Genomic DNA, 13345 nt, shown 5'->3' on the forward strand with positions numbered 1-13345 from the left:
GTTTTACAATATGAGGAGTCATGGAGATGGATGGCAGTGATGGCTGAATAACATCATGAATATATTTAATACCACCAAACTTTACACTTAAAAATGGTTAAAACAGTAAATTTTATATGTATTTTACCAAAATTAAGAAAACAGGAAAAAATTCAAATCATGTTAAGCACAACAAATTTCATCAAAACCCATGACTTTCCCACCCACTTTGATATTCATGTGTTTGTATTCTTGCTGTTTTCTGTCTTCAGATGATCACTCTTTGACACTTCCTATGGGGAAAGGGGAATGAATTCTTTTTTTTTTTTTAAGATTTTATTTATTTATTTGACAGACAGAGATCACAAGTAGGCAGAGAGGCAGGCAGAGAGAGAGGAGGAGGAAGCAGGCTCCCTGCTAAGTCTCTGCTAAGCTGAAATCAAAATGAGTAAGAGAATGAGTGATATGGATAGACCATAAGCAAATCTGCCAAGTCACAAAAAATTCATATAGGAAAGGCAAGATGAAAGTCCCCTGCCAACTCAGTAAAGGACACCATAAGCAAAACAAACAGGCAACCTACTGAATGGAAGAAGATATTTGCAAACGATACATAAGGAACTCCTACAACTCAACACCAAAAAAACATTAATCCAATTTAAAAGTGGGCAGAGGACCTGAGTAGATGTTTTTCCAAAAAAGACATACAGATGCCTAACAGAAACACGGAAAGACGTTCAACATCACTGATTATCAGGGTAATGCAAATCAAAACCACTTCACACCAAAATAGCTAGTATCAGGGTTTCTGGGTGGATCAGTCGGTTCAATGATCTATTCTTGGTTTCAGCTCAGGTCATGATTTCAGGGCTCCAGCTTGGCACTCAGCATGGAGTCTGCTCCAGATTCTCTCTCCCTCTCTTTCTCCCTTTGCCCCTACCCCTGAACACCCATGCACAAGCACACTTTCTCCCTCTCTCAAATAAATAAAATCTTTTTTTAAAAAAAGATTTTATTTATTTATTTGACAGATAGAGATCACAAGTAGGCAGAGAGGCAGGCAGAGAGAGAGGAGGAAGCAGGCTCCCCGCGGAGCAGAAAGCCCAGGACCCTGGGATCATGACCTGAGCGGAAGGCAGAGGCCTTAACCCACTGAGCCACCCAGGTGCCGCAAATAAATAAAAGGTTAAAAAACAAACAAACAAAAAAAAAACAACCCACCCACAAAGTCCCTCCCATCTAAGCCAAACACACATTCTATTCTAATGCTAATACCATAGCCTGAAGGGAATAAAGGGTTCACATGCAAAAGAAGGCATGCCTAAAAGCAGCAGAGGCCCAGAAAATGCTAGAGAGATCTTGCATAGCTCATCTTGCCCACCTCTGCCTGAGTAGTTAGAATCTTCTGCGCCTATCTCCTGAGACTACTGGTAAAGAGCACGGCTTGCGTGAACCACAGCTGTAATATGATAGATTACATGACCTCTCATATTATCAACAACCTGAACCTTCCTTGGCTTGACATCTGATTAAATGATTACCTTGTATGAAATTACATCTGAGGTTGCTAGATTTGAGCCCAAAGGTTGTTGGAGTAAGAAGCACCAGGCAGGGAAGAGGGATTAGCTTTTTCCCCATTGAGTATAATGGCAAATGAAGTTACCACACTGGGGCTTAACAGATGCAGCTGGATGTATAAGTCATTTGGGTGTACCATGCCCAGCACAACATGACCACTTCACGCCTGTGCAAGAATACTGGCTAGGTACATCTTACGTTATAAACTATTAGATCTCTCAATAATTCCGATATTATATCCTAGAAATTATAATGCGAATTGTTTTATTAAGCTGAAAAGAAAACTTACAGCCTAGTCCCTGCCAACTGCTCATAATTTCACCATCTAAGAAAACATTACCTTGACACACTTTCACCACCCCTGACCTAACAACTTTTTAAAAATGGTAGGATTATTTTCCCTCTAAATGAAGCTTTGTGTTTTTCAAAGCACTGTCTCACTGATCCTTTCAATAATCTTGTGAGAGAGAAGTATTAACTCAATTGTATAAATATCAATGACTCGCTCAAGGCTCATGGCTACTATAATAGCAAAGGTGGCACTAGAACTCACATAACCTGACTGCTAGACAAGCAATCTTTCTATTCAACCTTACTACTTTGCTGAAACAACCAATCAACCACCTTCATAAAAGAAACTGGAGAAAGGGCAGATAGAGAACTTACCTAAAGTTCTCCGACTTACTGCCTGTTTTCCTGGCTGCCCCCTGATTGTGTGCTTTATTAGCAGGGGTCAGCAATCTTCTCAAAAGTAGAAAAATTCTTGGGGTGCCTGGGTGGCTCAGAGGGTTAAGCCTCTGCTTTTGGCTCAGGTCATGGTCTCAGGGTCCTGGGATGGAGCCCTGCATCGGGCTCTCTGCTCAGCGGGGAGCCTGCTTTCCCTCTCTGCCTACCTCTCTACCTACTTGTGATCTCTCTGTCAAATAAATAAATAAAATCTTAAAAAAAAAAAAGTAAAAAAGCTCCAACCTACTTTATTCTGGTACTGGGAAATGAGAATTTCCTTTGCAATTAAAAAGAATAGCAAGAGATTAAAAAAAAAAAAAAAAAAGCACTATGTGCTCACAGACCACAAATCAGAGACTGCCTACAATTCCTACATTTAAGGTGTAACCAGCTTCGTTATTCTACTAAGCTGGAGCAACAGGTACTAGCAGGAATCTTGCAAACAGTCTGCTGAAAGGAGCCAAATATGGAAAACTGGGACTATAATGGGCCTTCCCAGTGCCACGGACTAACCTCTAACCAGAGCTGTCGGCCATCCTGCTCAGTGGGGCTGCTTTCAGTGGTGGCGAAGTACTGCATGCCATCCAGTAAGCAAGTCCAGGATGTCTTTTGCTTCAATGTGTCACCATACCAGGCTGGATGGTGTTGGCACTGCAGCAGCTGAGCTTTGGCAGCTGACACAATGACACAACCTTCTGTCTCTGCTCCACGAAGAACCATCTATACCACAGACAGAAGCAAAATTACAGCACAAGGGCCACCAGGGAAGGTGAGAAGGTTAGTGAAAGGATTGTACCAATGACTACAGCTGGGTCTAATTCTGGCTTACTGAGTGCATGTTATGGTTTTAGACATGAAAGTTGGATTATCCTGGATACCTGCTGGAAGGAATATTTTTTTGGAACTCTGTCTGCCCATTCTTATTTAGTGGTGGGAGAAGATGAACACATACTATGATCTAGCCCAAGGCTGAGGTGCTCTGGTAAAGAAAAGTTACCTGGCAGTTAACCAGCTCAATAAGGCAGTTTCGGTTATATATGTCATCCGTCTGGCAGGCAGCAATGCCACACAACTGGTCACTCACACCTGACTCCTCTTCTGTGAACACTACAAACCTATCTGTCTCTTCAATCAACTTCTGCAACATGTAGGCACCTGCAGGGAAATAGGAAGTGGGAAAAAGTCATAATCTCAAAAGGATGGGGAACACATCTAGGGCCAAAATGATCTTCCTTCAATTTCTCTACAACACATTCTCCTATCTGCAACTTATCCATTCCACCCCTTCATCCTTGAGGGCAAAATAAGGGTTGTCATTTCATTTTCCCTTCAATTTAACAAAAGTAATAGATTCACAAAAAAAACTTACAAATACTACGTAAGTGGCAGCATTTTTTTCTCCTAGGTATACCAAACTCTGAATTATTCTAGGATCCTTCTTTTCTCATTTTGTTACTTATATTTTTCACCTCGTATTATCTTAAATGTCTGTTGACCACTCCTTTCCCCATGAAACCACTCCCTTGCCATTAGTGCCACTGTGTTCTCATACTTCTACTGCTTCCTCTGATTATGCCTCTAAATCCTTTTCTCCCAAGTTTTAGAAAATGAGTATCTCCTAAGGTCCACCCTTGGCATGTTCCCCTCTTCCTCTTTTCTTCTAATGAGTTTGTCTAACAGTGTGTTATGGTTAATAGCAGCCTCCAGAATCAGACTAGTCAGCCTGTATTTAAGATCCTATCTCTGCCAGTTTCTTGATTGTGACCTTTGGCAGCTTGCTTTAACCTGGGCCTCACTTTCCATGTCTGTAAAATAAGAGTAAGTGTCTCATAAGGTTGTTGAGGGAATTTAATACAACAACATATAGAAGTATTTTGCAGAGTACATGCCACACAATAGGCAACTATTATTACCTCGTTGGCCTTACCTCTTAGCTCATGCTGAAACTCCCAAAATCTTCATCTCTAGTACTAAGTTTTTAGATCTCATCTCCAGCTATTAGACATTACCTAGATGTGTTCCTTGCATTACACATGTCATAGGCACATTAACATTTCTATCTATCTCCCATCTCCATTCTCACTGCCTCTACCATTACATGTTGTTGGGATGCCACAATAGTTTCCTTATCGGTCCCTCCACCTCCAGTTTTCCCCCCGAGTCCTCCTCCACAGCACCCCAAGATTTATCTTCCTAAAAATTAAGTCTAATGATGACACATCCCTATTCAAAAGCCTTTAGTAGTTCACCACTATCTGCTAAATAAGGACCAAAAATTCCTTAGCCTTGTATGGAAGACCTTTGATGGTCTATGTGCAGCTTTCCTTTCCAGGATCTCCCCTCACTCCTCATCTTAGCTACTCTCTATGACAACTGAAACAGACTGTTTGCTCTCCTTTGAATGTACTGAGCTTTACCAATTCTACTCCTATCAGGATACTCCCTCTGCCTTGAATGCCCTTTCTCCCCATTTCCACAAGTTCAAACCGTATTAAGGCTTCAAAGTCCAGCTTAAATGTTACTTCATCAATAAATCTTTCTCTGATTGCACTCCCTCCTTCACTCCAGTCAAGAACTCCCATATACTTTCACTTCTCACTTGTGAGATAATCACTTTTCACCTTCTTCTAAACTCACCATGAACTTGTTATCATTCCTTCTCCCTAAAATGCCCTCTCCTTTCTCCTTGCCTGTTGAACTCTTATTCATCTTTCTTTCTTTTTTTTTTTTTTTTAAAGAGTTTATTTATTTATTTGACAGACAGAGATCAGAAGTAGGCAGAGAGGGCGCCTGGGTGGCTCAGTGGTTTAAGCCGCTGCCTTCGGCTCAGGTCATGATCTCAGGGTCCTGGGATCGAGTCCCACGTCGGGCTCTCTGCACTGAAGGGAGCCTGCTTCCCTCTCACTCTCTCTGCCTGCCTCTCTGCCTACTTGTGATCTCTCTCTGTCAAAATTAATAAATAAAATCTTAAAAAAAAAAAAAAAAAAAAGAAGTAGGCAGAGAGGCAGGCAGGGGTTGGAAGCAGGCTCTCTGCTGAGCAGGGAGCCCGATGCGGAGCTCGATCCCAGGAACCTGGGATCATGACCTGAGCTGAAGGCAGAGGCTTTAACCCACTGAGCCACCCAGGTGCCCCTCTTACTCATCTTTTAAGACCCATCTCAACTATCTTTTCTAGGAAGCCTTTCTAGACTTCCCGATGCTGATTTAAATACTTTCTTCTTGAACATTCTTACAAAGCATTTTCATAATGAAATAATAATTTACATGCTTACCTACTAGTTTCTGAGCTTTCTCTCATCTTTATATTGCTAATGTCTAGGGTTATGTCTGGCGCATTATAAATCGTCTATAAGCTAAAATGAATCTATAAATGAATGAGTGGTTGAGTGAATGAACAAATAATCTTAGCTCATCCAGAGATGATAAACTACTTGCTGTAGCAAGTAGAATGTCTTTCATTTTATATCTCTCATGAACCCAGCACAGTGCTTTGTGCCTGTTAAGTACTCAATATTTGCTGACTGAACAAATTAATTCATCAAACCACAAAACAATTCTTTAATCCTTTCTTTCCCTTACTCATACTGTTTTGACCCATCACTCCTTTATGATCCTATTCTCTTGGTCACAGGATCACACCCTTTAAATACCCCTATATCATTGCTATGTAAGACTGAGTGGACTGGGTCACCTGCGTGGCTCAGTCGGATAAGCGTCTGCTCAGGTCATGATCGCAGGGTCCTGGGACTGAGACCCTCTTCAGGCTCCCTGTTCAGCAGGGAACATGCTTCTCCTTCCCCCTTTGCCCCTCCCCTCAGCTCCTGCACACTCTCTCTGTCAAACAGACAAATAAAATCTTTAAAAAAAAAGAGAGACTAAGGCGGCCCAATATGGAGAAACAATAGTTTTCATCTCTACATCTAGAGGAACCATCCATGATTTAATCCTTCCCAATTCCTGTCCAATCCCATGGACATATTCTAACCCTAACCCGATGAAGTCTCATCTGCCCCAGCTTACCTCCTGATGACCCCTTCTCAGGCTGTCCACTAAAGCTGGGAGTGTTGACGGGAGGTGGGGCTGGGGCACTGGTCAGAACACTCTGCTTTGGCTTTTTAGCTGGCATCTGGGGTTCAATCTTTAACCCCTTCAGGGCCTCAGTAGAGAGGTTACGTTTGAGTACTGCTGCCTTTTTATAGCCATCATATAAGCCAAAGGCAATGTCCCGATTGGTGGTTGTCCACGAAGCCCGTAAATCTACCAAGTGCAGCTGGTGTGTGTGAAAGGCAGGATCCCCAACCCGAGAAGAGAGCTCCTAAGAAACAAAAACCACAAGATAGCATGGAAATTCCCACAATTTCTCCTGTACCACAGATATAGAGATAAGAAAACAAACTTGTTGAATAAGCAATCTATTTGGGTGCCTGGCTCAGTTGGTTAAGCATCTGCTTTCGGCTCAGGTCATGAGCCCAGGGTCCGGGGGGGGGGGGGGGGCCTGCTCGGTGGGGAATCTGCCTCTCCCTCTGCTCCTCTCCCTGCTCATGTTCTCACTCATTCTCTCTCATATAAATAAATAAAATCTTTAATAACAAAAAAAAGTTTCTCTCTCTCCCTCTCCTCCTGCTCCCCCCCATCCACCTAAAAAGAAAAAAAAAAAAAAATCTGTTCTGGGAGAGATAAGACAACCCTAGAGAAAGAAAAACTAAGTGGTCTTAATGTGTGCATTAAACTACACTCAGACTATATCCACTATATTTACATGGTTCAGAAAATGTCAACATACGGTCACCTAACTGTCTCAGTCGGTAGAGCATGTGACTCTTGATCTCAGGGTTGTGAATTTAAGCCCCAGCTTGGGCATGGAACCTACTTAACTAAAAACAAGAAGAAAAAAAATTTCAACATAAAATTTTTCCTTAATTAGGGGGCAAAAAATCCCATCAAATAAGGTCCTAGGAAAAAAATTTTACTGTTTCCTGAAGGGCAAGAGACTATCTTTAGAAGAAGAGGGAGAAAAGGAATTTTCAAAAAGAGGGACACTGATACAGCTGATAGTGAATTCATCATATAATAATGATATATATGCTTGGAATATAGTTAGAAACATTACCTGGACTTCTGCCTGAAACCCACTGCCATGGACTGAATTGTTGCCCCAACCAAACTTCATATGTTGAGACCGTAATCCCCAGTATGATAATATTTGGAGATGTGGCCTTTAGGAGGATATTAGGTTTAAATGAGGTCATGAGGGTAGGGCCTTATGATGGGATCAGTGTGCCCTTATAAGAAGAGACACCAAAGAGGATGCTCCCTTTCTCTTTTCCTGCCTTGTGAGGACACAGCAAAGGCAACTGTCTACAAGACAGGAAAGAGCCCTCACCAGAATCTGACTATGCTTGGCACCCTAATCTTAGACTTCCAGCCCCCAAAACTGTGAGAAATGTATTTCTGTTGTTTAAGCCACACAGTCTTCGGTATTTTGTTATGGCCACCCAAATAAACCAAGACACGTACTGATACAAATAAGGTCGTAAAGAGACCGAGTCACATGGTACCTCTTCAGCTGTGCGATTGCTGTGCCGCTGGTAGGTGAGGGAGGACAGGCTCAGTAGGTGGGTCTTTGTCACCAAAGGATCAAGGCAGTGATCAGCATTCTCTTCAGTGGGCGAAGCCATCAGGTGAACAGTCACCTGACTTAGGTCACTAACCATCTGGGTCACACTCCAGTCAGAGATGAGGCGCCGCATCACTGTGCCCGCTGAGACAAGGAGCCATACAGAGCCCATGCAGACCGACACAGAAGGGCAGTGTGGGACAGAAAGCAGGAAGAGGAACAAGAAGAGCGAAGAGGGCAAGGACTACGAGAAAGGAAGGCAGTCTTTGAACCTACCTTGAGGTATAAGCCGCTGAGTTCCCCTAGTGAAGACATGGCCCTGACTGCACTCAATCTGGATGCCCCGTTGCTGGGCAAATGAGGCCCAGTAATGCACCTGGCAAGCAGAGAGCATGACGCTGAACAAAGAATGGTATCCGAGAGATGATGAAGATAAGGAAAAATGAGAAAACTAGGGAAGGGGAACAGAACTGAAGATGTCAGAGCCTGACCTGCAGCTGGGGGAAAAGCGCAGTATAGGAAAGCTGCTTGTAGTGCTGGCCAAGTTTCTTCTTGCTCGGTTTCAGGTTATTGAAGAGCTTTCCCCGACAGATAGGCCTTGTGACACTAGTCCAAGTTGCCCAGAAGTTTTGCATCCAGCGCAGGGTACTACTATATAACAGAATCCGGGGCTGGGATATTGCTGTAAAAGACAAGATAGATATCTCCTACCTGTGATCAAAACAGAGATGACTAAATCCATCCCTAGCTTCAGTTTTTAGAAGTTTAAAAACCCAAGCAGCATTCAGCCTCAAGTCAATATCCCCAATGCCCTTTCCTTTTAAAGATGTAAGCTTTGGGGGCGCCTGGGTGGCACAGATGGTTAGGCCTCTGCCTTCGGCTCAAGTCATGATCTCCAGGTCCTGGGATAGAGCCCTGCATCTGGATCCCTGCTCAGTGGGGAGTCTGCTTCTCCCTCTCTCTCTGCTTGTATTCTCTCTCTCTCCCAAATAAATAAAATCTTAAAAAAAAAAACAAAAAAAAAAACTAAGCTTTGTGTTCACCAACTAAGCTTTGTGTTCACCCTTTCTCAAAAAAAGGTCCTAATCCAAATCCTCCCTTGCTTTCCCTATCCCCGCCCCAGAGGGTCAAGTCCTTTGTGTTTAAGCCCATCCTCCCAACTCTTCCTCCCACTGCCCCAGACCCAAGCCTCACTCCCACTGTGCCGGGTCAGATCCATCTTGATGGAGAGATTGAGGTTCTCAGAGCGGAATGCCCGGTAGGAGTCATGGAGTTGGCCCAAGGGCACCTCAGGCAGAAACTCTGGGGCCCGCAGAGTGACACTGTGGTGATCATGGGGGTTCCCATGGCATAGCCACTGCAGGTCCAGTGTCATGCAGAGGTCAGGCAGGTGAAGGAAGCAGCAGTCATCATACCTGTCTCACAACAGAGTCCCAGCTCTCAGTGCCCTGATCACTTGCAACCCCCTGGCTCTTCCCCTCTCCCTCCAACCTGAATCCCTTGCCCTGTTGAGGCCCCACCCATCACTCCACTCACTTAGAAGCTGTTCTCACGTTGACATCCAAGTCACCCTTGAACACAAACTGACCAGGTTTCCAATGAAAAGACAGGTGGCTCCACTCCCAGTGCATATTTTCTGTTGTGTTGTATGGGTCCTGTAACCACCCCCAACAAGTCGGTGAGATCTGGATAAGAGTATCTCCCAATCTCCCAAATAAGTACCGTTGGCTCTCCCCACGCCGTGTGCTATACAAGCCCCAATCATAGCATCCCAGTAATAAAACAACCCCCGAACCCCTCACCTCAGTAGCCAGTTGGTGCAGATTTGCCTGTTCAATGTCCATGTGCCAGTCCCCATGGAACAGAAGACGGCTCTTGTCCCACCAGGGCAAGGGTGGGCTGGGGTCAGCTGAGGGCTTGGTCAAGAGGTCCACAGACTGGCTAATCAGTGTCCAGGCTGGATCCCAGCACGGGCCCCATACCACTGTGTACTGAAAGATTTCCGCTGGGATAGAGGAGCAAAGGATATAGCTTATTATGCTACTTCTTTCTTCACTCCAGAGGGCCTCAGCTCATCTCCCATCCCAGCCATCACAACGTCCCTCAGCCACACCAACTGCCCTCCTCTACTCACAGTGGAAGTCGTGGTAGAACTTGAGTGGGGGCATGTTCCTCTCTACTGCCACATTACCCCATGGAAGCCCCAAGTGCAAGATTTGACGCCGCCGGGAGCAAGGCTGACCACTCTGCTCGGTGCCCACAAGTCGACCCATCAGCCGCCAGTCACGTATCTCAAACAGGTACCGGGGATAATCTCTTATCCGAACTGTTATTACAGGGAGGATATACGCTGGCTATTCAGAGGACTGTCTCAACATTCTTGAGCATTTTCTCCCCTGCCACTACTTTTACCCATCTATTTAACAAGGTCAACTGAGAGAACAAGAGCTGGCAGTTGGCAGGAAAGCTGGAAACGGCATGGAGACACGAGCAGATGCTGAGGAGTATAACACCGAGATCCAAGAGGCACACTAACCCTGAAGATGACTGTGTTAGTTGTCCTTCATGTTAGCCAAGCAGTTTCAGGGTGAAAATCAGGAACCAAGAAATGAAGAGGAGCCCACCCATCCCACTCCACCCATCCAAAAACCACCACAGTTCCCAATATAACTGAGTTCCTCTGCAGTCACTCAGAGAGCTTTCTGGAGCTCTGAGGGCGAACACCACACTCTATTTACAAATGAGGAAGTGCTACTTACCCAAAAATGTCTTAACACTGCACTTGAGCATACGACACCACTGAATGACAAGATCTATCCCCTCAGCAGGGAAAGGGCTGCCTGGATCAAGCTCTTGAACTTGCTCTATCACACGCTCAGGCCCATGGAAGGAGGCATCTGCCAGAGCTACCAGCTCTAGCCCTGACAGACTCCAAGTGAGCAGAGCCCGGCGCATAGGTGTGTTGCCATAGAGACGACGGGAGCGCTGAATGTAGATTTCAATGTTTTTATGTTCCAAAGAGGCATAGAGCTCCTCAATTTTACGGGCTGGCAATAACTCCCCATGTTGCTTCCGAAGGGCAGCCACCTTGGCATCCAGCAACTGCAGCCTTTTGGCGCTCTCCTTACTTTCATCCTTCATTAGTTCATAGTTATCACGAAGTTTCACCTCAAAAACGTCATCCAGGAAAACCCATGAGAAGTGATGAACCTTTAAGAGTAGATCAGGTGGGAGTGGGGCAGGGCTTGGAGAAGCCAGAGCATGAGTTCCTCCATGCAGCCCCTTCAGCCATTTCTGTACGCCCACAGCCTCATCCAGAGTTCGAGAGAAATCATACTGATAAGGAAACTCCACTGAGACCGAGCCCAGGGAGAGAAGCCACACACGGTTCCGGAGGGTCTGCAGCACAGGGAAAGGGTTCCGGTGGAGGATCATTTCCTCCAGTTCGGGCAGCAGCTGTACCTCCACCTCCTTGAAGTTGAAGATGCTATTGCCATCAAAGCCAGCAGCCAGCTCTGGGCAGTAAGCCTGCAGTGAACCCCCATGCCGGCTCAGCGACACACTCTCCGCAGCCAGGGTAATGAACTTGTCCTCAGCTACAAAAGCTGTCAGCTTAGCTGTGCTCACCTCTAGTGTCAGGTTTAATAGCCGCTTTGGGGGAGATGGCTCAGGGAGAAGGCCTTCTGGTTCAGATGCGGTCTCTGCGATCTCTAGTGCAAGGCGTGGCACAGACTTGGGAAACAGAGTGGCTCTCAGTAGGTCTCGGCAATGCAGGGTAGCCAGGACATGCTGGTATAGGTACATGTGATCTGGGGGGCTCCAAAGTAACGTGAGCCCTGTACCACACTGAACCTTCAGAGACCAAGAGAAAAGGATCTGTCAATTACAAGATCCCAAAATAGGAGAGATGGGTGAGATTATACATGCACACCTGGGTCCAGAACCATCTCCACTCAGGACCATTTCCTGAGCAACTGCATTAATTACACCCTTGCCTTGTTCTCCTTAGCATGAATATATGGAGCTAACAGTTCTTACTTACACACTTTTGCGTTCCCAACTGGATTCTAGACTGTTGATTCTTCAGTATCTACCACAGAATATGCAGTATATACAGCACATACTTAAGTCATTTGACTTTTTGTTTCTGTGAGTTATCTTCCTATAATAGCCATACTCTATATAATAACCATTTTTTTAAAGATTTTATTTATTTGACAGAGATCACAAGTAGGCAGAGAGAGAGGGGGAAGCAGGCTCCCTGCCAAGCAGACCCCGATGCAGGGCTCGATCCCAGGACCCTGAGATCATGACCCGAGCTGAAGGCAGAGGCCCAACCCACTGAGCCACCCAGGCACCCCAGTAATAACCATTTTAATAATCACTTTGAAAGGTTTTTTTATTTTTTTTTATAAACATATAATGTATTATTAGCCCCAGGGGTACAGGTCTGTGAATCGCCAGGTTTACACACTTCACAGCACTCACCATAGCACATACCCTCCCCAAGGTCCATACACTTTGAAAGTTTTATGCAGGGCACCTGGGTACCTCAGTCAGTTCAGCATCTGCTTTTGGCTCAGATCACGATCCCAGAGTCCTGGGATCGAGTCCCGCATTGAGCTCACTGCCCAACAGGGAGTCTACTTCTCCCTCTGCCCCTTACCCCGTTCGTGCTCTCTCTTCCACTCTTTACCTTAAATAAGTAAATAAAACCTTTAAAAAAAAAAAAAGGAAAAAAGAAAAAAAACTGTTTCATGTAATGATTGTATCTTGACTTAATTTTTTCTTTTTAAAGATTTTATTTATTAGGGCACCGGAATGGCTCAGTGGGTTAAGCCTCTGCCTTTGGTTCAGGTCATGATCCCAGCATCCTGGGATCGAGTCCCACATCGGACTCTCTGTGCAGAAGGGAGCTGGCTTCCCCCTCTCTTTCTTTTTTTTTTTTTTTTTTTTTTTTTTTTTTTTTTTTTTTTTAAGATTTTATTTTTATTTATTTGACAGCGAGAGAGAGATCACAAGTAGGCAGAGGGAGAGAGAGAGGGAAGCAGGCTCCCCGCTGAGCAGAGATCCCGATATGGGACTCGATCCCAGGACTCTGAGACCATGACCTGAGCCGAAGGCAGCGGCCTAACCCACTGAGCCACCCAGGCGCCCTCCACCTACTTGTGATCTCTGCCTGTCAAATAAATAAACAAAATCTTTTAAAAAATTAAAAAAAGGGGCGCCTGGGTGGCTCAGTGGGTTAAAGCCTCTGCCTTCGGCTCAGGTCATGATCCCAGGGTCCTGGGATCGAGCCCCACGTCGGGCTCTCTGCTCCGCAGGGAGCCTGCTTCCTCCTCTCTCTCTGCCTGCCTCTCTGCCTAGTTGTGATTTCTCTCTGTCAAATAAATAAAATATTTAAAAAAAAATTTTTAAAAAAAGGATTTTATTTATTGGGGTGCC

At 45.0% G+C, this 13345-nt stretch overlaps 1 protein-coding gene across 4 annotated transcripts in view; it reads right to left on the reverse strand.

The window, feature by feature from the left end:
- KIAA0100 (KIAA0100 ortholog) overlaps positions 1–13345 on the reverse strand; it is a 31466-nt gene that overhangs the window by 8275 nt on the left and 9846 nt on the right. For all 4 annotated transcript variants that reach the window (XR_006815916.1, XM_045984807.1, XM_045984806.1 and 1 more), the window contains exons 16-26: positions 10660–11752; positions 10035–10226; positions 9703–9905; positions 9437–9555; positions 9095–9315; positions 8392–8582; positions 8177–8276; positions 7842–8044; positions 6304–6598; positions 3281–3438; positions 2797–3003 (exon numbers count right to left, since the gene is read on the reverse strand). Coding sequence is in view for 3 of the 4 variants with exons in the window: in XM_045984807.1 (XP_045840763.1) it covers positions 2797–3003; positions 3281–3438; positions 6304–6598; positions 7842–8044; positions 8177–8276; positions 8392–8582; positions 9095–9315; positions 9437–9555; positions 9703–9905; positions 10035–10226; positions 10660–11752 (2982 nt within the window). In the remaining variant the exon portion in view is untranslated. The remainder of the gene's footprint in view (positions 1–2796; positions 3004–3280; positions 3439–6303; positions 6599–7841; positions 8045–8176; positions 8277–8391; positions 8583–9094; positions 9316–9436; positions 9556–9702; positions 9906–10034; positions 10227–10659; positions 11753–13345) is intronic.

The sequence above is a fragment of the Meles meles genome, chromosome 18 (assembly GCF_922984935.1).
Source record: "Meles meles chromosome 18, mMelMel3.1 paternal haplotype, whole genome shotgun sequence".
Lineage (NCBI taxonomy): Eukaryota > Metazoa > Chordata > Mammalia > Carnivora > Mustelidae > Meles > Meles meles.